The sequence below is a fragment of the Mandrillus leucophaeus genome, unplaced genomic scaffold (assembly GCF_000951045.1).
Source record: "Mandrillus leucophaeus isolate KB7577 unplaced genomic scaffold, Mleu.le_1.0 Scaffold1101, whole genome shotgun sequence".
Classification (NCBI taxonomy): Eukaryota; Metazoa; Chordata; class Mammalia; order Primates; family Cercopithecidae; genus Mandrillus; species Mandrillus leucophaeus.
In genome coordinates, this window is record NW_012099222.1 from 281,174 (window position 1) to 305,180 (window position 24,007).

The following is a 24,007-nucleotide window of genomic DNA, read 5'->3' on the forward strand; positions in this document are numbered from 1 at the left end:
AGTTTTCAAACTCAAAACCAGGACAGGCACGGTAGCTCATGCCTGTAATCCCAGCATTTTGGGAGTGAACAGTTATAGAGGCCATCATTGCCTGAAACTCATACAGGTGGGCAGATCAGTTGAGGTCAGGAGTTCAAGACCAGCCTGGCCAACAGGGTGAAACCCTGTCTCTACTAAAAATACAAAAATTAGCTGGGTGTGGTGGTGCGTGCCTGTAGTCCCAGCTACTTGGCAGGTTGAGGCACGAGAATCGCTTGAACCTGGGAGGTGGAGGTTGCAGTGAGCCAAGATCGCACCACTGTACTCCAGCCTGGGTGACCGTGTGTGACTCCATCTCAGAAAACAACAACAACAAAAAACAACGTTAGTGTCCCACTGCATACATTGAGTAAGCAAAACGGATTTAGGATACCTGACAGTGCCAGACACTGCATGGGAATTACAGGAAAGCGAGGAACAAGCAGCTGCCTGGAATAAGCCTACCTGTAATGAGAGCATCAGGTCGGGATTGCTCTTTCCTCCACGCAGGAACAAAAACTGTAATATCTTTGTGGCCTCTTTCCAAAAACCAATCCACTGCCAATTTTATTCCTCTGCAGGAAAATACTTCTTTGTTTCCATGGCTGAAAGATTATTACAGAACACTTAAAACACAATAAAACCTAAATTTAAGTAAATTAATTCAAGTTTATAAACAGCAATTATTACATAATTACAACAGTAATAAGAGATGTCAGATTTAAAATGGAGTTTATAGCTCAGAGACACATCAAGATAACTAAGCTGAAAAATCAAGATCTGTGAGGAAAGACACAAAAGAAAATTGGGATGATTATTTTCCAGAGAAGAAACAAAAGTGAGTTTTCAAAGGTAAAGTTGTAAAGGTTAACTAGTCAGAAAGACACAAGCTGTTTTTGATCAGAATAAAGAAAACAGAAAGGGCTTCTTTCAACCACAGCAAGAAGAATTTCAGTCAAATGTCAAGAACTCAATACAGAAAAAAAAATCTGTAAAAACAGTGGTAAAAATCATCTGTAAAAAAATCTGAAAAATCTGTAAAAAACTGTAAAAAAATCTGTAAAAACTCATAAGTAAACAGTTATGAGTTTCTAAAAACTTTTCTTTCTCAAAAGTTCTTAGTGTATATTTCAATACTCAATGATTGAATAATGCACAAACTTTATTAGGTGACCAATGTAAAACAACATACTACACACTCACTGAAAGGAAAAACATGTTCACAATGCTTAACTTCATAGAAGAAACACTTTGCATACACTGCAGTAAAAAGACACCTAGTTTCTGTTCAACTATATTGTGTTGGACAAGGATTAATGATGACAAAACGGCCTTCAAAATTGGATTAGCAGCCTTAGTGCCTAAAAGAAAATGCCCAACTAAGAGTGAAGTCATTCAGTAAGTATTTATCTAGCACCAGGCCCTACTTGTACATTTTAACCTAATAATTCAAAAATAATACTAATTCCAATGTTTTTGAAGAAAAAGTCTCCTGCTTTGAATGCAATAATTACGTTCTTTTATAGTGTGAAGGCTCTATTTGTTATCTATAATGGAGATATTTTTTCTTCTTAGGACTAAGGAGGGCTGAATGAAATAATGTAGGTAAATGCTTTATTTTAGCAGAAACTAAACATTAGGCATATTAATATTTTGTTCTAGGGTTCCCTGGGAAACCCTAGAACCATCTAACATATGGTTAATCATTTTTATAAAAAACAGAAATAGACTAACTTGCTTTGTAGATGTTGAAGGCTCCAAATACAAACAAGAGACAATACCTGGTTCCATAGTCCTGTCCTAATGGTCAGCATGATTAGATGGGAAATCAGATGCACTAAGTTTCAGAGAATGGGATAAGGAAAGGGAAATTTTGAGGTCATTTTCTAGGTAAGGAGGGTGACCTGATAGCCTGCTGAATACTCCAGCAAAAGGTACCAAGTGATATTAGGTTTCATGGAAAATACTGAAATCAGTCTTCAGAAAAACTGTAGAAAATGGTATCTCTAGAGAGAACACATGTACCAAGTATTCCTAGATGCAAAAAGTCAGCTTGCTAAAACCTCATTATAATTTTACTTTGCATTAATGCTTTGAAATCTATTGCATTGTGTCTACGGCCATACCACCCTGAATGCACTGGATCTTGTCTGAAATCTATTGTAATAAGCTTTGCGAGTAAACTAATGATACTTGGTTTACTGAGAGTTGAGCATTTAATTGCTTCTGGCTCTAACGACAGGCCTGCATAAACATTTCTTCCTGGTAATTTCATTTGGTAAGGATAACTGTCACATTTACTCTAGAAATAGGAAATTCTATCTCCTAATTAATTAAATAACTTTTACTTTCATAAAATGTGTGCAAACAGCAAACCATTTACAATTACGGGATAAAGATTCTATAGATGATAAAACAGGATACTGTACTATGCCATTCTGATATTAAAGGTTGTTTCATTATCCTCCCTCTCCACAAAGACTCACAGGGAAAAAACAAGGACGAGGATGAAAAACGGCACATCGTTAATGGTAAATATCTCCATCTTGTTGAGAAACACATAATCCTCCACGTGTTTAAGAAACTGTGGTCAAGTTTTCTGTTGTCTGCAGCTGAAAACATCCCTAATTGCTATGCTAGGCATACCATGAACCAAAAGAAAACTGGCACAGCTCTATGAATACCAAGAAATATATTCTATGGCAAAAGCCATTATTAGGAGCAGAAAAGTTATTATGTAATAGTTAATAGGAAGCTATAGTCATTCTAAACTCATCTCCAAATCAGTAACACAAAAGAGCACAGTATTACTAGACAAAATGAAAAAAATCCACAACCATACTAATTGACAGAAGAAGAAAACATTGAATAAGGATATAGATAATTGCAATAATCAATTACAAGCTTGATCTAATGGACATATACAAATTCTGCACAAAACTAAACAGGAAAAATATTTTTAAAAATATGAAAACTTTATAAATAAATTGGCTATGTACTAGGTCATAGAACAGATTTCGATAGTAGGAATCTGTACCATACATACGATACACTCTTCCACCACAGTATGTTATTACATTGCAGATATAACGTCTTGTTAAAAAATTAGTGTTGCTATAGCAGCAAAACCAATGTACAATTTTAATTTAAAAAGATCCGATTTGTAATGTAATAAAGCCATACCAATCTTTAAAAAAAAGACATGCAAGAGCTTTATAGATAAACTGAAAATCGAAAACCTATATTAAAGGGCATGAGGGAAGACTTAAATAAAAGAACAATATATTATTTTTATGGACAGTAAGATTCGATTAATAAAGACGGCAAGTGATTTCAAATTTATCTGTATGTTGCAATTCCAATCAAATTCTCCAAAGGTTTTCTTCACAGAACTTGAGAGGCTAATCTTAAAATTAATACAGAAAAACAAAAGGCCAGCAATAAGGTGACATTATAAATCAATGAGGAAAAGATGAACTATTTAGCAAATGGTACTAGGGCAACTGGTTATTCCTATGGAAAAAATAAAACTGCATTTTAATCTCACACCATATACAAAAAATAAATTGTTGATAGATCAAATATTTAAGTATGAAAAGAAAAATTATAAAAGTTTTAGAAGAAATTACTAGAGACATTCACATCAGGATAGGAAAATACTTCTTAAACAAGACATAGAACTACATGCTATTAAGAAAAATAGATATATTGGGGCACATGAAAGTTCTTTATACAAAAGACTCCATAAAAAAAACAACAACAACAAAAAAAACACAGGTCATAGCTTTGGAGAAGAGATTTGCAACATGTAAAACCAATCAAAAGGTTAGTACTCAGAATATAAAGTACTCGCATATATTAAAAGAGGTAGCCAGTTGTTTTTTAAGGCAAAAGATATGAACAATCAATTCACAGAAGAGGAAACTCAAATGACCAATGAACATAGGAAAAGATGTTCAATAGTAAAGAAATGCAAATTAAAGCCAAAATGAGACACTACTTCACACCCATCAGATTGGTAAAAATAAAGTCTGCAAACACCAGATGTTGCCAAGAATGTGTGAAAGTAGGAACTCATACATCACAGGTGGGAGTGTAAATTGGTATAACTATTTGGGAGAGCAATTTGGCAATACTTCCATAAAGCGGAAGGCGTACTTTCTCTAAAACACAGTAGCTCTGCATCCAGGTACAGTAAAACTTCACAGGAACTCGAAATTAGATTCAATACAATTGGCAGCTGCCTTTCATCCTCCCCTCAGCCTTAGATGGCACTTGGGGACAAACTACTGTTCTTATCTTTTAAACGGCGAGGGAAAGGCAGGTAAGTGGGGATGAGCAGGGTGGGTCCCTGAGTTACCAGGACTTTCCCAGCCAGTATTCCCCTGATCAGGCCCCAAAATGAATGCTAACAGAGAAATCTCCAGAATGGCTACGGTTGTCTTGGAAGTCCGTGTCAGGCATCAAGATCCAGAATCATTCGTAGTATAATAACTTAAGCCTGAGCAGACAATTACCTGGTGGCTCAAACCCGCAGATGGGACTTGTCACGCTAGGAGAGGTTTTGGGAGACTGAACTTAATCTAACCTTACTGACGCATGATGAAGGATGTGACTCATCATACATGCTAGATACAATATAAGGGACAACTGGAGGAGGTACTGATAAAGAATTACAAAATCAGAGTGAGCCAGATAAGGAATGATGAAAAACAGGATGTCAGAATAAGTGCCATGTAGCTACTGATGCAAATGAACTATCTGTTGACTATTTACTTAAAAAGGACCGTAGCTTTAATTCCATATAAATAGAGGACATTCATCATAGCTCTATAGCCACTTATGGGCAGTCTGCAGGGACGCAGGGGTTTTCTGCTCAGTAACAAAATTAGTTAATTCTACATTTACGAATTAGCATGTTCCTTTGGGCCTTGATTACTTTTTTATCCCAACAATTTGGCAATAAGGAAGATTGGTATATCTCAAGTGAGTCCTTTTGCTGGGCGAATTTGTTGGAGGATTTGTGGTCACCCGTGATTAGGTAAGAACTCTGAATGTTTGCCAAAAAGTCTCTCTCTGACTACTTTGGCTGAGTGGGATTCGGTTCCCAGGGAAAATTCCAAAGCCTCTCTGCAAATTCCAAGTTACAATTGAGCAAAATGGGTAACTCACTGAAGGTCCCATCTGATTCATCTTTAAGTAGAAAAATATGAGATGCCTAGAATATTGTCAGTAGGTCTCTTTTTAAAAAATAAAAGGCTTCTTTTATTCTCTCACATTTGGCGTAAGCGTACTTACAAAAATCCTGCTTTGCAATGGTCAAAAGGCGGCTCATTTGAAGTAGACAAACTGATGTATTTACAGGAATTCTCAGAAAAACCCCACTCTAAAGGATTATTGGTATCTCTGGATCTCAGGAAATGAAAGAAGGAATGAAGTGGGCAGCCACAAAGAATGAATTAAGAAACCAGAGGAAGAGATTAAGTAACTGAAAGCTCCTATCTGTTCCTCCAGGTTCTTGACCTCTCTCTGCTGTTGCTCTTTCTGCTTTTTCTACTTCTTGTTACCCTTCTTTGCCTCTATCTAGGACCTAGAAGAGTGGGGCAATGACCTTCTGGATGGATGGATGATTCCCAATGGCTACAGGATCTGGAGATAACTTCTCTTGGAAGGGGGAAAACTGTTAGCCTTATTAGAATATTCTAACGTGGATTCTATCTCCAAAACTTTCCTAAACTGAACATGCAAAACACAGCTAGGGAGGCAAAGATGAAGAAGAAAGAACAAGGAGTCTGAGAGTCTGGATAAGAGACTGTCCTAGAATTAAGGTATTAGGTTGGCAAGTGGTTGCTGTGGTAACTTGGATGAAAGGGGAGGCAAAAGGAGTAATGATACCAAACAGCAAAATGAGACTGACACTACAGTGCCATACAAACCAACTTACTTTTTTTCTTTTTTTTTAATGTTACTTTAAATTCTGGGATACATGGGCTGAACGTGCAGGTTTGTTACATAAGTAAACATGTGCCATGGTGGTTTGCTGCACCTGTCAACCCATCACCTCAGTTTTAAGCCCTGCGTGCATTAGGTATTGGTACTAATGCTCTCCCTCCCCTTCCCTCTGACCCCCCGACAGGCCCCAGTGTGTGATATTCCCCTCCCTGTAGTCACGTGTTCTCGTTGAATCAACTTATTTTTTCATCTCAATGTGAAGAAAATCAGCCCTACCCTTTTGTAGCTCCAGTGACTCAAATGCTTTTTTAAAGTGATCCAGGACTGCCAGGTACATCAGACATAGTAGGAGTGCATATGACCTTTTCCCCAGCTGATCGTACCCATCTTAAAGAGTTATTTCCCAGTGCTCTGAAAAGATCTGGAATGTTTGCCAAGGTGCTCTGTGGCACACTGGCTGCTGCATGGAGTTGCTCTGGCTGACTTTGTTTGACTAATGGAACAGGCATGATGGAGGCAAATGATAACCCCTCCTGTAAGGGAGTGCCCTGGCCTCAGGAAGCTGACTGCCTCCCCAAACAACAGGAGACTACCTCCTCTCATGCCTTAGAAACCCACCGCGAGGTGACCTGGGAGAAGCTGCAATGCTGCTGTTGGGTGAGTCCCCATTGATTTTCATCAGTGGCTCAGTGAGGCATTTTCTAAATTAACAAGGATGGATTTAAGAGCAGATCAGAATAGACCCTTATTCTTCTCTACGTTTATGGCAGCCTTGTTACTGGGAATTCAGGCACACGTAAAAGAAAAGGTATGTGGATGGTAAGAACAGACAAGTTTCTCAGGTATTGGCAATCGCAATCCAGTTTTGGGAAAAAAAATGTAGGAAGATAAAGACAGAAATTTAAGACTGCAGTGTTACCTTCCCAGTTAAGACTTGTTCACAAGGGGTGCAAACCCCTTTCTGGGACTACCAACAAATAAGAGAAGTTCCTCTAATGAAAAGTCACTAGGGCACTACTACAGGAAGCCAGGACACTGCAAAGGGATGCTGGAAGAGACTGAGGAAGATGCAAGAGATGCAACCCAACCATGAAGCTTTACTACCCCCTCCAGAGATATCTCCCCTCAGAAAATCAGACAGGAAACAACTGGCAAGTGGCGCAAACTAGGAGCAAAAGTGACATAATGGAAGAGCCTCGGTGCTGGAAATGGGAGAACCTCATCTGTTTGCTTGTTTTTCCTGCTGTAATCTTTTCCCGCTCTGTCTTGTGGAGACTAGAGCCATGAATTCTGCAGTTTCTGCTCATCTTTCTTGTTTTTACCCTGACCCATTAAAACAAGTTATGGGGCCGGGCGCGGTGGCTCCCGCCTGTAATCCCAGCACTTTGGGAGGCCGAGGCGGGCGGATCACGAGGTCAGGAGATCAAGACCATCTTGGCTAACACGGTGAAACCCCGTCTCTACTAAAAATACAAAAAATTAGCCGGGGGCGGTGGCGGGCGCCTGCAGTCCCAGCTACTCGGGAAGCTGAGGCAGGAGAATGACGTACACCCGGGAGGCGGAGCTTGCAGTGAGCCGAGATCACGCCACTGCCCTCCAGCCTGGGCGACAGAGCGAGACCCCGCCTCAAAAACAAAGCAAAACAAAACAAAACAAAGACAACAAATTATGGGTTTCTCTCAACCATCTTGTACCTTTTCTTTCTCCTCTGAGACTCCTGAGCCAATAGGTCCTCTGTTCGAAGAACATGCCTCTTTGTTTCTTGCTGCTGTTAATTTGTTGTGAAGGGAGCGGCTGTGTAACCTGAGGGCCATCATATTCTGTACTCTGGGTATTTGGAAGATTCTGTGAGACAGGGCACTTGAGCTGATGAGTATGTGCTTGTTTATATCAAGAGTAAGTATGTCCTGGGGATCTTCCATGCTATGGGCCACATTTTGAAGAACAGAGGCGTCCTAACATCAGGGGTAACTAAAATACCACATAGGATAGGAGATGCTGATTTACTAGAGTTACTGCAACTTCCTCCCCAAATTTCTGTAATTTGTTGTAGAGCTCAGATTGGATAATAAGATAAGATTAATCTGCAGGCCAAGCTGTGAAAAGGACTACTACACTTTGGACTGGGTTAACTGAAACCTCATTACTTCTATCCAAAAATGCCCACTCAGTTTCAGACAAATGCAACTCCTTATGAACTAGACAATTGGAAATTAGGGAGAGCTAAATGCACATAAATTATCTTAACAAATATATTCTTCATAAGACTTTCACTATTACAAATTTTCATTTTTCTGTAAATTCACTTTGTCTCATAGCTCTAACAAGATTATCTTTACTCAAGGCTAATATATTGGAAAAGCACATAAATTCTACTTTTCTGTTCTTAACAGAAAGGGCTAAGAAGTCAAAATAATATCTTGCATCCTATAACACCATATGAATTGCCACCGGAGAATTATGCTTGTTTGTTAATGGTACTACATTAACCACCTACAATGGTTAAGAGATAAGAGAGGTGGGTTTTATAATGCAGAGAAAAATTCCAGGGACCATGTATTTTAATGCAATGTACCTCAGTCTGGGACCTAGAGGGGAAGATGATGGGCCAACCATTTTTAGATCTGCCATACCTAAACAACCATAATGTTACATATTAATGTTTTCTTTGGGTATATATACAGATACCATTAACTAGGTTAACTGCAGAACAGGAAGGGTTATTTTAGAATTATAACTGTTACCTTCCAATGATAGACACGAGGAGTAATTGAAAAACATGGAAAAACCTAAAAAGAGAATGAAGGCATCTATAAAAAGAGACTGCCTCTTTTTAATACTTTATATGGCAGTGAAGAAAAGAACAAAGGAACCTCTTTTCAGTTATCTTTTTATTTCCTCAAATTTGATTTTACTACAATTTGCATATTATATAATGCTTGTTAAAAACCTTGGAAATTATAGGTGATCTTTATTTCTGAAACTTATATAATACGTATATTATTTACATGATCAAAGAAGACCTATTCTTAAAAAGTCTTTTTCACAAATCATCTAAAATCTAATGATACGAAGTACCTGGAATGGCACATTTCAGTACTCCAAATAGAGATGGCTTTTGAAGATACTGAAAATAATACAGCCTCTGGAATTTGACAGGAGTTTAATTCTTTTCTTTACCACTTTTCTGTGTGACCTTATTCTGAATCTCAGAGATTCTTATTCTGAATCTCAATTTCTCATCTTTGAAATGAAAATAACCTCACCTACCTTATAGCGTTGTGAGAACTGAATAAGGTAATAAACCTAGCCAAGTGCCTGGCATATCGAAGGCTTCAACACATGTTAGTTTCTTTACTTTCTCATGTCCTCTCAGTCTTAATGTTTAGAAAATGGAAAAAAACTTGTTTTGGAATAAAAATGAAACTGATAAAATACATCTTTATTTAATAGCTTTAATCTCACAATAGTAAACTGTGACTTTTAGAGCAAAATGCATGATGTGTAGAGATCACTAAACAGTGTTTTAAAAAGAAATCAAACAGAAGATCAAGGTAATTATGGGATTCAAAAGGACATGCAACTGATTTTCTATAACCTTCTATATATCATCTTTTATTTAAATTAAAAACTTGACCTGTAAATTTGCTGTATTATAAGATGCACTTGCATAAGATACCCTCCACTGGGAAAATAAAGTATGACTATCAAGTTTCTATTACTTTAATGGGTAATTAGATTAACCCAACTATTGTGATAAGGACACAAGTTAGCAGGGTTTGTCAATGAAGTGGCTAGAATGGAAATATAAAGGTATCTTTTTAGGCTGGGCATGGTGGCTCACGCCTGTAATCCTGGCACTTGTGGGAGGCTGAGGTGGGAGAACTGCTTGAGCCCAGGAGCTCAACCAGCCTGGACAACATAGCAAGACCCTGTCTTTATATATATACATATACATATACATATACATATATGTGTGTATTTTTAAAAAGAATCTTTTTAAACTAGAAAATCATATTTGAATCTTTAGTATCAAAATCCTTCCAGTTTAGATATAGTTAATTATATTAGAGAAAGAGTATAGTAGATTTTAATCACAGAATAATTATAACAGAATATTAAGAACTATTTATAGAACATTAAATTATTAATATAAAGTCCAGGTACTCTTCAAATATTTGGTGAATTAATTTTATTTTTTTCTCATATTTTAGGCCTGATTTTACATAAACCATCTTGGACACATGAAAATAGATTTTAATTTTAAAGGACTCTAAAAAAAATGACTTTTAAGACCTTCTTCACTGATGCATTTTTCAATGTTTAATGATTGTTAAATTCTTTTACATCTATTCTGTATTCCTTAAGCAGGGGGAAGAAGTACAGCTGCCTATCATCTTCAATAGGAACATACAGAAACGTAGAAACAGGATGTTTTACTTTCTCTCATTGTAGTCCAATTAAATTTCCTATTTATTTGAGAATCTATAATTCATCTCATGGGCATCTGGAGTTTTTTCTTTTGTATTGAAGGCTCATAACTATTTATGCATGCCTATTCTGTTATTCTTATAGCTACTCAACTTTATTGTCTCTGATCTCTTTTCCAATATACCAAAATCATTCTGAAGCTACATCTCATTCACAGGATGCTAAATATTAAACATACCACCAGAAAACTAAATCCATGTCCCTTGTCACAGATCATTTAAATCAATGCTTCTCAAGCTGTGTTCCAAACAGAAATTCCATGGCATGGCAGGACCTTCTGGGGAGTACAGAAGGGAGTTTTAAAGTGGGGAACACAACCCTGTACATCCTTCCCAATTCAAACAGAACTCTGCTCTTGCTTGATTTTAAATATTGGGCTTCCATGAAGAGATTTGCAGGATTGTACTGCTTTAAAGGAAAATAGAAGCCTGACAGTCATCGATTGAGGACAACAAAAATATTTAACACCAAAATTACTATGGAAGTCTATTATGAAATAATTATTACCCTTCAGTTGGTTATGAGCTTAACAGCAGTACAGTTGAGAGAGGTAGTTTTGAGAATTGAAGAGGCTAAGGAAAAAGGAAAGGAAAAAGATTTCCTTCACCATATAAGGTCTACAATTTGAGGCAACATCTAGCTGGTCAAGATCCAGTCTAAAGGTAATAAAGAAAACACATCTGTTTAGTAGGTGTAAAAAGGTCTTATTAACGAAAGTAGAAAACATGGACTCTAACCACTTTTTCCTCATTTTGTGTAACTGGTAACACTAGTTAGGTGAAGATCTGTGATTAACTTTATTTCTATGTAATAGGATTACTAAGGTTGCCCATTTTTAGGTTAGAGTTGAAATAAGCACACTTGAGATAATACGAAAGTTCACTGCTGATTGGTCTATTAAAGCACATGATGTTGATCACAACTAGAATTATGTACTTAGAATTATAAAGAGGTGCAATGGAATATAACTCTAACATCTGTCTTTGTCACGCTCCACAATGATATAATTAAACAACAACAAAAGCTAGCTCTGATTATTTGATTCTTTTCATAGTCTCTAAGGATATTCTTTAAAAACAGTAAGAGAAATGGGGCACTGCCAAATGAAGTAATACCTGTGACACTCACCTAGAGGGAATTTAAGCTATCCTTTAATAAATGTTACTTCTAGTAAACTGGGGCTTACAAAACAGTCTACTAAGAGGCTATTCAATAGAAATATAATGTGAGCCACATATGTAGTTTTAAATCATCAGGCATAGCATATTAAAAAAGTAAAAAGCAGCTGAAGTTAATTTTAGTATGTATTTCATTTAACTCAATATATCAAATTCTTTAAATCCACAATCAACTTAAAAGTTACTCAACTAGTTTACATAGTTTTGTACTAAGTCTCTGAAATGTGGTATGCATTTTATATTTACAGCATATCTCAATTTGGGCTAGACACATTTCAAGAGTTCAACAGCCACATGTAGCTGGTGGCTATCCTACTGTGGATCATGCAGGTCTACTGCACATAATTTTGATACAGTTTTCTTGAGAGAGTCAAAAACACATTTGTATAAATTCTGGCAATTTTTAGTCTCATCTGTAGTCTAAACCATACATTTGGACTAGGTGTCCAGGATGATTTTAGTAAATATAAATCAGTGCTGTACTTAAATGATAAACAGGCAACAGGAGAGCAAAACCAACCAAACAACTGAAGGCAAATTTTAGAACCTAGGCAAGAAAGCCTTCAGTATTCAAATTTATAATAAAAAGAGTTCTCAAGTTCATACAGTTTTACAAAGCAGATTAGATATAAGAAAGGCTTTGTACTTTTTAAAAGATTAATCAGAAGCTTAAATCTTGATTGTACAGATTGCTAAACTCTGCTTATATTTCATAAATATATGGGCTTAGTTCATTTTCTTGATACAGAGGAAAGTTATCACAGCTTAATGCATTTTCCCTGTTCATATTCTGACTCTATAATCTATATCTGATATCTGTTCAAACTTTAAGAAAATTACTTCAGTGATTTACCTGCAGTGCTTTTTTTAACACCCCAGTTAACAATCAGATGTGTACTAACACCAGCTGTTTTCCAATATGACTCTTTGGGGAACTGAGTATAAACTCTCAAGCAAATGGTTGGTTTATTTCTCTATTCTGTATCATTTGATTGGTATACAAAAGCAATGATGTTCTTGGTGCATCTTTTTCCAGGATTTGTCCACAATTTAACTTTTGTATATATTTTCAAACATAAGTGGGTCTCTTTGTCTCCAATCTTAGTGCTCAAATCCATTCTCTACATTTCTCTACAGAGTGATTTTTCCTAAAGGCAAATATTACTATGCCACTTTTTTCCTTGCTTGAAATCTTCTGGTAGCTCCCTATCACTAACAGAGAGAAAATACATGCATGGATCCCATTGGCAAAAGTGGTTCACCTGAGACTATTAGCAAACAAAACATTTATCCTAATACTGCACACAAACATGCAAAAATAAAGCCTACCTACCAGTCAGGGGAGAGATTTGATCTAACCCCAGAAACCTGTGTTCACTGCCCAAAAGGTAGAACTTGCCATGATAAAGGAGGGAAAAGTTTCAATAGTCTGTTCATATCAAAAACACAAGAGTGGTGTGGCCAGCTTTCATTCTAACACTCAACAGAAGAATGTGTGCTATGGCATGATATGGAGGTAGCCATTGAAGCTGTGGGCTTTTTCATTCTTATTTTATATAAAATCCGGAAGAAGCTGAAGTAGGATATGGAGATTTGGTTAATCTTAATGAAGTCAGATGACTAGGTCATGGAAGTATATTGAAGAACTCAAACACTTTTAGGTACCAAAGGGGTCTAACATCGTTTTATCACATTCCCACTCTGGATAGCTCACTAGAATTTGTTGCTATTGTTGTTGTTTTTGAGATAGGGTCTCACTCTGTCGTCCAGGCTAGAATGCAGTGATGTGATCTCAGCTCACTGCAGCCTCCGCCTCCCGGGCTCGTTCCATCCTCCCACTTCAGCCTCCCGTGTAGGCATGCACCACCATATCCAGCTAATTTTTGTATTTTAAGTAGAGATGGGATTTTGCCATGTTGCCTAGGCTGGTCTTGAACTCCTGGCCTCAAGTGATCCACCTGCCTCGGCCTCCCAAAGTGCTGGGATTATAGGCATGAGCCACTGTGCCCGGTCTTAATTGTATTTTCTTAATGACAAGTCATTTGAACCTAAAACCAGGGAAAAATCTAGAAAGCAATGGATTCATTTAAGAAAATATATTAATTTAAACTAGAGGGTACATGTGGATAGAGACTAATTCTATATTCCACAAGAGTAGAATGCTAGAAGATGTATTTTTAAATAACTCATCTGATAATTCTGTTATACGGCCATGTTTAGGTTAGGTGTTCCTCAAGGATGTATGACCTTCCTTCACTATTCCCTCCTTTGGCAATTTTATGGCTTTTGGTCTTACATGTTATCACTAAGGTAATCATTCAGACATTCTGGATTATTACAAGAAAAAGATCATTTTGTGGTCAAGTTTGGGAAAGATCAAACAATAGAGAGGTAATCTTACTGAAGTCCTTCTCAAAGCCCTATGCACATTCCATACCTCTATGACACTTGGCGAGATTCTTTCTACTCCATTAGAAAGGGTTTGTATCCAAACGGATCTCCTACCTCCCATACATCACTGCAAAAATTATCAGTATATGGCACAACTCCACTCTTGAAACTCCTCTACTGAAAACCCTTCAATGACCCTTGGATTACAAAGCCAGCTTTAAATTCTCTAGTAAGATCTGGCTTTAACCTTTTCAACTTAGTTTTTCTCTTTTTTATATGATGAAGCATATAGGCTTTTAAGTCAGACATATTTGGGTTTGAATTCCATTTTATCTTGGCAAGTAATTCAAATCTTGTTGAATTTGCTTATAAATGAAAGAAAGATAATACTCCCTCCACCCAAAAAAGCTATTTAGAGGATTATAGGTTGGTTCTCCTCATAGTCTATGTGAAAGAACTTGCTGTCACCTACAGAAAACAGTAGTTCCCTAATTTCAGCATACATCATTATTGGAAGGCATACTACTTACAAAGTCATGCCTGAGTTACATTTTGAACTTGACTTGGTAGGTCTGCATGGAGCTTGAGAAGTGCATTGTCCAATATAGTAGTCAATAGCCACATCAGGATACTGAGTACCTGAAATATGGCTATTCTGAATTGAGATGTGCTATAAGATATACACCAGATTTCAAAGACTTAAAATCAAAAGAATAATGCAGGCCAGGAGTGGTGGCTCACGCCTGTAATCCCAGCACTTTGGGGGGCCTAGGCGGGCAGATCACTTGAGGTCAGGAGTTTGAGACCAGCATGGCCAACATAGTAAAACGCAGGCTTTACTAAAAATATAAAAATTAGCCAGGCACAGTGGCATGTGCCTGGAGTCCCAGCTACTCAAGGAGGCAGAGGCATGAGAATCGCTTGAACCTGGGTGCAGAGGTTGCAGTGAGCCAAGATCGTGCTACTGCACTCCAGTCTGGGTGACAGAGTGAGACCTTGTCTAAAAAAAAAAAAAAAAAAAAGAAATGTAAACTATCTCATTAATAACTTTTTAAAATTGATTACATGTCAGCAAGATATTTTAGATTTTAGACATGTTAGCCTAAACAGTATACATTAGTCACATTAATTTTACCTGTTTCTGTTTACTTTTTAATGTAGGTACTAGAACATTTAATATGGCATACATGGTTTGCATTGTATATTTCTCTTGGATAGCACTGATATATATAATCTGCATTTTCAACAAGTCCCTCAGATGATTCTTTGGTAGGCATCCTCAGGTCACCTTCTGAGAAACTGCATATGAAACTCTAAGCTCTCCAGAAGAACTAATGCTTTTATACATGTATCTTTTTATCTTCATAGCACTCTGAACATTGTGAGCAGTTACCCATAAACTGATTGAATTTAGATGTGCTTTAAATATTAAGCCATCAAAATTACTAAGAAAATTTTCTTTAAATATTTTATTTTAAAAATATATACATACATATATATATTTGGTATAGGTAGGCGTTCCCTATGTTGCTCAGGCTGGTCTCAAACTCCTGGCCTCAAATGATCCTTCCACCTTCACCTCTCAAAGTGTCGGGATTACAAGTGTGAGCCACCCTGCCTGGCCAAAAAAATTATCACTGAAAGTTTTGCTTCCCCACCCCCGACCCAGTTCCCTAAGAATTATTTCTGATTTGCATTTCTTGAATGGAAACAACTCAAACTACAAAATAATTCAAACTACAGCTTTGGTTTTTTCTCAAATCAATAAAATACATAGTTTATTTTCTAGAAGAATTAGGGTTATTTAATTTCTTAAAGAAATAGACCATTTGACTAGATTCTAAAATTGTTGAATATTATATCAAATTATTCATTTAAAACTACTGATTAATACTAAACCAGAAATACACACTAATTTTTATACCATAGAAATTTAGCCAGATGAGGACAAAAAGAGACAATATCTGAGAAAAACGGGTCTCTATACAGGGATAAATGAAGGAAAGATAGGGCTGAGTGCCCTGAAAGAAGAGAGACGGAAAACTAATGTTTTCTAAAGTTAACATCAGGATACAGAAAAAATGTTGACTTTAATGACTATGAGAAGGAAAATAGCCACAAAATTAGAAATAACTTTTAAAGATTATTTGGTAGTAATTTTCAGTAACGATTTTTCCACTTACCTCATTGCCACATTGCTGCCATCAATAACTATTGGTCTCAGATTTTCACCATCATCTGTTACAATCTCTTGCATTGGAGATTCAGACCTCTGAGATTCCAGGGAAGAAGTTTCCCGTGTTATAGTGTTAATTGTACTAACCGTCTGATCAGCCTCACTTTTATTTCCAAGTTTGACAAGTTCTCCCAAAATATCATTGATTAAAGCATCAGTACCAAGTTTGTTTAGTACAAGCTGAACCTGTTCTTCAGAATAACCTAACTTAAGTGCAAACTCCAGTTTTGTTTGGTATTCTCGCACCACATCAGGTGGTTTCTTTGCTTCCTTGGATGTAGTCTGGGACTCTTCAGGTTTAAAGTCTTGCAAAATTTCATTGCGCTTGAGTATGTGAGGCTGTAAACAGGGAGACCTGCAGAGTTGTCTGTGAGTCTTAGTTATTAAGCCTGGCTCTACTGAAATGCTACCCGATTGTTCTGACTCCTGATCAGAATTTGTGTTTTCTTCAGAGTCACCAGAGCTTGCATTCTCTTCAGACACCTCTTTTTCATCCTTTCCCGCATTAACGGTATCCATACTTGGTCTCTCTACTGTTGACCAAGGTGCAGCTGGACTTAACTGTGGGTCAGTGCTCTCCACATAAAGGTGGCCGAGGTCATGTCCTAGGTGATCCTTCAAGCCCATGAAGCTGTTATGTGCACTTGACTCCACTTTGCTGTTTTTTCCGTATTCCTGAATGCAAAGCACCCCGTATTCCTAAAGAAAAATGTAAAATGTTTAGAATTTCATAGTTATGGCTTGATTTCTGTCTTGACGGAGAAGTCAGAAGAGAATTACTCAACTACTGAATATCTATTAATATTTTGTATTTTGTCTACATCCTCTCCTCCCTCCTAATACCCTTGCCAAGAGAGTGTCATCTGCCATTTTTCAGAAGAAGTTATAAATTAGAAAGGTCATGTAATTCCTCCAAGGCAACAAAGTAAATAAGTAGTAGAAGTGGATTTTTTTACCCAGTTTCGTCTGACTCTAAAACCCATGCTTTTCCCACTATATCATGCTCCTTCTCAATCTCAATGAATCAGATTTTTCTACTTTTAGGACAGCTTATAATTCTGGAGTGACACATAGAATATTATCAAAAAGTATGTTTTTAATATGCATGACAGTTTATTTACATTTTTCTCTAACAGAATTTGTATCTATATTCTTTTAAAGAGAAAACCACGTGGAAGGAAACCATTAACTTACACTTGAAAAATCATTATTAATCTGGATGAAGCTTAACAGCAATCTAAAGAACTTTCAAAAATAATATAGATACTGCAATGAAAGAGCACATATTCTAAGATGGCCAGAATGGAATTAAATTATTACAAAGTGAGTTAAATTCTTCTTAGAGATGAACAGGGTTTTGCCCTAGTAATCATGATTTTTTTGACTCTGGAACATGACAACACAATATACTTTCTAGCATTATGCTATCCTTATTAAGTGCCAGGGAAACAACAGTCTCTTTCATTCCAGGAAAAAATAAAACTTGTTTTATTCTGTCTGCACTTGTGGAAAGCAGAGATGATATCTCACATAAAATTAGCAGCAAACAATTAGGCATATTAAATAATGTTATCTCAGTTTCTTGAATTTTATGGCAGAAAATGCTCCTGTATTATATCAGATTAACTAGCCATTAATCTGCATTTGGTTAAAAAGTGATCTTTTTTCCTATTTTTCACCATATAAGAATACTTTTACTATTTAAATTTTTTTTTTTTTTTTTGCCATTTTACTATTTTTCCTTAAAAACTATTGGAAATGTTATTTCTCTACTAGGAATGGGTTAGGGAAATAAAGCTATTTTCTCTGGTGCTTCGTTGTAAGAACTACATCCACATCAATGATTTCCTTTTTTTTTTTTTTTATATGGGAGTCTCACTCTGTTGCCCAGGCTGGAGTGCAGTGGTGTAATCTCAGCTCACTACAACCTTTGCCTCCCATATTGAAGTGATTCTCCTGCCTCAGCCTCCTGAGTATCTGGGATTACAGGTGAGTGCCACCACGCTCAGTTAATTTTTATACTTTTAGTAGAGACAAGGTTTCGCCACGTTGGCCATGCTGGTCTCAAACTCCTGACCTCAAGTGATCCGCCCGCCTCGGCCTCTCAAAATGCTGGGATTACAGGTGTGAGCCACCGCGCCTGCCCTCATGATTTACTTGTTAAGGCAATTCTAGTATTCTACCCAGACACAGCATAAGCAAGCCAGCGGCAGTTGAATTTGAGACTGCCATAAAACACCTATTTAAAACTAACCTGAAAAAGAAAACTGAGAAAATGTTTCTAAAGCTCTTCCACATCATATTTACACTAGAAAATAGCTATTATATGAATGTTAAAAGAAAATGCTAAGCGATTTTCTGAGAAGTCACAAATTTGAAAGCATACCTGGTAAACTTTAATTAGAGAGTCAAGTAATGAAATACATTTTATTAACTATGGTAAATACTAGAGAAGAGAACATGGAATCTTCAGCTTGATAATACACTTAACATTCCTTCAGTGTAGATCTCATACATGCTTCTACAGGAGTTTCCTCAGGGCTTATTCCCTGAGAAGATAGACAACTTTAATATCATTGTTCTACTAATACAGCATTCATTAGTTTTAAAGAAACATCAATTCCCCTAGCTCTGGATTGCTCAACTCATAAAAAGAAATATCCCTTAGGAGAGCTCTATATACATCTGCTTCATTATGAAGCTGTATCCACTTCATTTTTTCCTATTAATATGGATATGCATGAGCCCAATTATTTAGAATTGAAGGAAGGAATTTTAAAAACAGATTTTTACACCCTGTGATTTATTAACTACTGTAATATACTAACACCATAATGCAAGTAACAAATCACAGCAGCATCCTAATAAAGGGATACAGTTAAAAGAAAAGTCCACACTACGGCCTTCGTGGCGCTCCCACCAAAAGTATCTTAAACGAGGAAAACCTATTGGAAGCTGGGCTGCTTGGCAACCAGAAGCTGGTTGCTAAGCTGCACTCCTTTAACATGCCATCATGAATGCTAGCACAGTGAAAGAATAATTTGGTATGAACAAAAGCCTATAAAAGAGACTGGGACTTAAGTGCGTCTGGTTTACCCTCCAAGAACAATGCAGCTGCCAAACCAATCTGGAAGCTCCGACATCATTGTTCTGTAAACCCCACAATCTGCTCTGACTGCAGGAAGTGCATTTAATGGGCAACATTTTTGATGTCCCCTGAAAAGTTTGGGTTTTGTACAAGTGCTGTTGTGAGATAATTCTTCAAGATAATGACTTGCTGACCAAATCCCTGAATTGACCTAGGAAATATTATTTAATATTGAGCAGTTTGGGGTTTGCTTTTGTTTTTGTTTTTTGTTTTTTTTTTACATCAGACAAGATGAATACCTTATGAAAAATATAACCAGTGGCAAATATTAGAACAAAATGTTATGCTTAAAGGATAATTGGAATTATTCTTCTTAACTTTCACATTTTTCAAAGTAACAAAATTAAATACTGCAAAGTTTTTAAACTGAAAATCAATCACTCTAAAGAGTATTTAAATCTTTCTGTATCTTCTATCTAATATTTTAAAAAAGTGTCAGTGATACTACCTAAACCTGCTATACCATGTAGTTTTATTAAATGGCTATCATGATACAAGGGGGAAAATGGGATTTTCAGTTTCTTTTAATAACTAAATCACACAAACCTCATTTGTATACCAATGTATCTAGTGGATACCACATACTTTTAACGTGTGATAATTTATGTAATTTGCACATAATTTTAAGTAAAAAGTTTACAATAATTAGGCTGACTTTTTAATGCTAAGGATAAATGTAAGCCTAACCTACTTAAAAAGAAATTAACATCCAATTTTTTTAGGCAAATAAGTTTTGTCTTAAAATATTCTAGTTGAACTTTTTTCACACTGACAGGCCTCTCTTCATCTTCTAGATTTCATTGGTTAGCTCAGAGAAGGTTATCCAATGTCACTGTGTACTAAACAAGCAGTTAAATGATTTTTTAGTCCTTGCAAAACAAGAAACTAAATAGAAACCATATAAATAGGGACAAATGAGTTCAATTTCCAGGCCTATAAGCATACTACAAATTTGAAATAACCTGATTTGTAGTGATCCAAATGGTACAGATTTGGTTTTTAAAACTTTGATCTCTAGAATGCTTCCTTACCCACTTGTAATTAGCAAATGATTGCCCTTACTTAATAGGGCACCTAAAAACAACCCAGAATTTGGCAATGTCTTGAAATAATTCAATGAAGAGCTACATGATAAAGATTTAAAAACATGGTATTTTAATAGGCTGCTGTATTTGTTAATATAATGCAATATGTAAAACTTACAAGAAATTACTATGACAAACTTAAGAAGAATGGTATATAATCTTTATTTTCATTCAGTTTTTAAAAAATGATTAATATAACTTTTAAAAGAATGGAAAAGACCATTAACAGCACAAAATGTATTATGACATGTAAAGTAGAAAATATTTTTCATTTCTTAAAAAATTATTAGACTTTTAGGTTTGCATTTACTACAATGTAAACTCATATAAACCATCTTAAATGTAATCAATGAAATATTAACTAATAGGGGTAATTTTGCTCATTTCATGAAGCAGCATAGTCCAAGTTTCACAAAGTAGGTCAGTTTTTACTCCCATAGTTACCAAAAACCTCCAAGAAATACAGCTAATTTTTAAACTGTATCATCAGGGCTTCATTGTAATTCATTGTAATTGACCTTAAGACATTATAGTCTTGAATACAAAAGGAATTGGGTACATATACAGTGATTTGTGAAGATTCCTATAATTATAAATCTATAATAGATTTATAATTATATCCAATTCCAGATACGGTATTGGAAACTCAATTTTTCTTGCTAAAAGGCAAGTTGAAAAGTAAATAATATTATTTGTTGAAAAAGAACTAAATGTTCTTGCTAATTCTGTAGATGATGATGAAGTGTAGCTAATTCTTTTAATTATCAAAAAGAAACTGTACTAGCTGAATGCAGGTTTACAATATAATGGCTATTCACTAGAAATTTATTGCACACACTGAAATTCCTCCATCTAGTGACCAAATTTTCTTAAAGTTCTCATTAGTTAACTTGGATAATTCTTCATCTCAAATCAGATTTTTAAAAAAATCTTTTTTCTATTCTAAAGAGCCTCCTATTAATCAGGAATATTAGACCATAAACTTGTTAAGCCGATTTATTTGTTTGTAATGTAAAGTTACAATGCCATAAAAGTGGGTTCTGGTTGTTATCCAAATGGTAATACTATGAGAACAATAAAAATAAAATAATGAATATGTAATAAATACCTACTGCTGTAGTCTCTGTGTATTTAATTACCATTGTATTTGAGTGAGTGCTGTTGTCTGCATCCCTCTAGCTAACAAAGGAGGGATGTCCCTTTGAACAGATTGGTTAATGCTCTGGGGCAACAGATGTCTACTGGAACTGCAGGAGACCAGCAACTGGTGGCCTGCCCATCTTCGGAAAACTTTCAATAGACTTATGCATATGTTCGCACAATAGGGCATGTGGTAGAAATGAAAACCTCTTTTTAACCCTTTATGCTCTTTCTTTCCCTCCCAACTGATAGATGCAAGTCTTTGTTTCTTCCTCCCTTCCCCTTTACAGAACTCTTGAAGAAAATAGTTCTTGGAATGACATCTTCAATCTAATGTCTGAAACTAATGTAAGGGAGAAGAAAGGTGAGAGTGAAGAAATGAGAAACTGTACATGAATACTGAGATTGCTGACAAAGCAACTGAATGCTTAATCATCGCATCTAAAACGAGTTGAAACATCTACCTACATCAATCCATCTCCCCAAGCTAGACTTTTAAGACAACAGAAAGCTCTATCGAATCTTATCATTTTATAGCACCTAGGTACGACAGTGACATCTTAAGAAACTTAAGACTTTGACAAGATTTAAATCCACCATTTATCGAAAATATCAGAACATTTATTATAACTTGACTTTAAGCTCCAAATGATGATATGTCATGCTTAATGCCTTATAAATGTTCATGATGCTATAAGTAATTATATAACTCTAGAATAGAAAAGTGTAAAAATCTGCTTCGCAGACATATTTTACAAAAATAACTTAACTTTCTGGTATGTTGGCACTATGTAATAACTTGTAGACTTTCATTGGAGGTGCTTTCTTTTGCAGAGTTCAAATTAATACTCTGAATATTTAGCAAAGTTTAACTTCCAAGGCATTAAAGTAGCACAAATACTCACGTTAGCAGGAAAATACAAAGACATTGGTTTCTGTAGCAGCTTCAGCAGTAAACTCCTTAACACAATTTTAGCTGCAGACTTCCAGGCAGGCAAGAAGAACAATGAATGGTTGAACAGATGGAATGGCAGTGTCTTTGCTTAACCTATTACCGAGTGGAATCACAGCCAATCATAGGCCAGAAAGCTCACAATTAGTTGGCCAGGCAGATGCAAGACAACCTCAGCACCCTGCGTCAGGTTCGTAGGTTTCTAAGATAAGCAAGTTGATGTCATTCGCAGGGTCTGCCCCGGGCAGCATGTGTATTAACGAGGGGTGTGCAGCAACAATAGGCCATACAAAGCTGACTAGTAGGCAGCTGCTCTATGAGAGCGGAGTCATTAGAGAGCAGGCTGCCAACAAGAAACACCTGGCTTGGGCAGACTTCAGCTTTTCCTCCTAGTTTTTAATGCGTGAAACAAAGAAACCAATTATATTTTAAAGTAGTAAAAGTTGCATGTTTCCAAAAAGTTGAGGCTATACTGTAGTCTATGAGCTTTTCATTTTTATTAAAGAAAGAAAATGAAGTGTGTCAAAGTAGCAATTAACTACTGCAGTAATCCCTGTCTTTAATAAATGAGTTACTGGTGAAATGAGACAGAAGGGTATAGTCAAACTATTTCCCTGGAAATAGTGGAAAATCTGTATTTTTAAGCATTTGTTAATTTGCTGCAAGATAAGAAAACAAAAAGGAGAGATGATGCAAATACAATTGCGAAAGAAAAAGACTTAAGAGATCACAAATAGAACTGATTTTTAAAAATTCACTGAAAGTGTAGCATAGTAAGATAAAACACAAGTTCTGTCTAACTTTGTGCCAAATGAGTCATCTAAACTGTAGATTTAGACAGAATTATTTAACTTCAACCTAAAATCACCAGAATAACCTATCCTGTGTATGCCAAGTAGCAGTGTAAAATTGTTTTACTATAGATACTAGTTAACCGTGTAATTAAAGAGAAGCAAAGTCATTATATTTTAATATACAACATAACTATTTAAAGCATTTGTATTTCATAAAATGTGTAAGATGTAATACTCAAATTTTAGCTCAGGAACAAGTTAACATTATAAATACCATGACTTTCTGTAGTGTACAGTGTATATAAAAATAAGCCCCTTTGGTGAGTAAACTTGTTATCCCGATTTATTCCAAAGTTTCAGACTGCAGCATTTATAATACTGTGGACTACTTGCTTTTGTGGGCTGCATAAGTTATACCTTGAGTGGCCTCTGATTATGAACAACAACAAAAAAATCAATCAAAATGTAAATACTATAAGGCATTGTAAGGATATTTCCCTACTAAAGAAAAAGGAACTCTATAGCTGTTCTACTATTTCCTTATGTGATGTAGAACACAAGCACGCACATTCCCTTTTCATTCCAGTGCAAATTAAAACAGTGAAGGCAAAGAACTGCTCTT

General features: G+C 36.0%; 1 protein-coding gene across 1 annotated transcript in view; it reads right to left on the minus strand.

Annotated features, from left to right (window-relative positions):
* ZC3H12C (zinc finger CCCH-type containing 12C) overlaps positions 1-22,641 on the minus strand; it is a 39,934-nt gene extending 17,293 nt beyond the window's left edge. Inside the window, exons 1-3 of the mRNA XM_011992159.1 lie at positions 22,545-22,641; positions 16,214-16,965; positions 484-623 (exon numbers count right to left, since the gene is read on the minus strand). Coding sequence (XP_011847549.1) covers positions 484-623; positions 16,214-16,965; positions 22,545-22,568 — 916 coding nt within the window. The 5' untranslated portion in view covers positions 22,569-22,641. The remainder of the gene's footprint in view (positions 1-483; positions 624-16,213; positions 16,966-22,544) is intronic.
* Between the last annotated feature and the right edge of the window lie 1,366 nt (positions 22,642-24,007).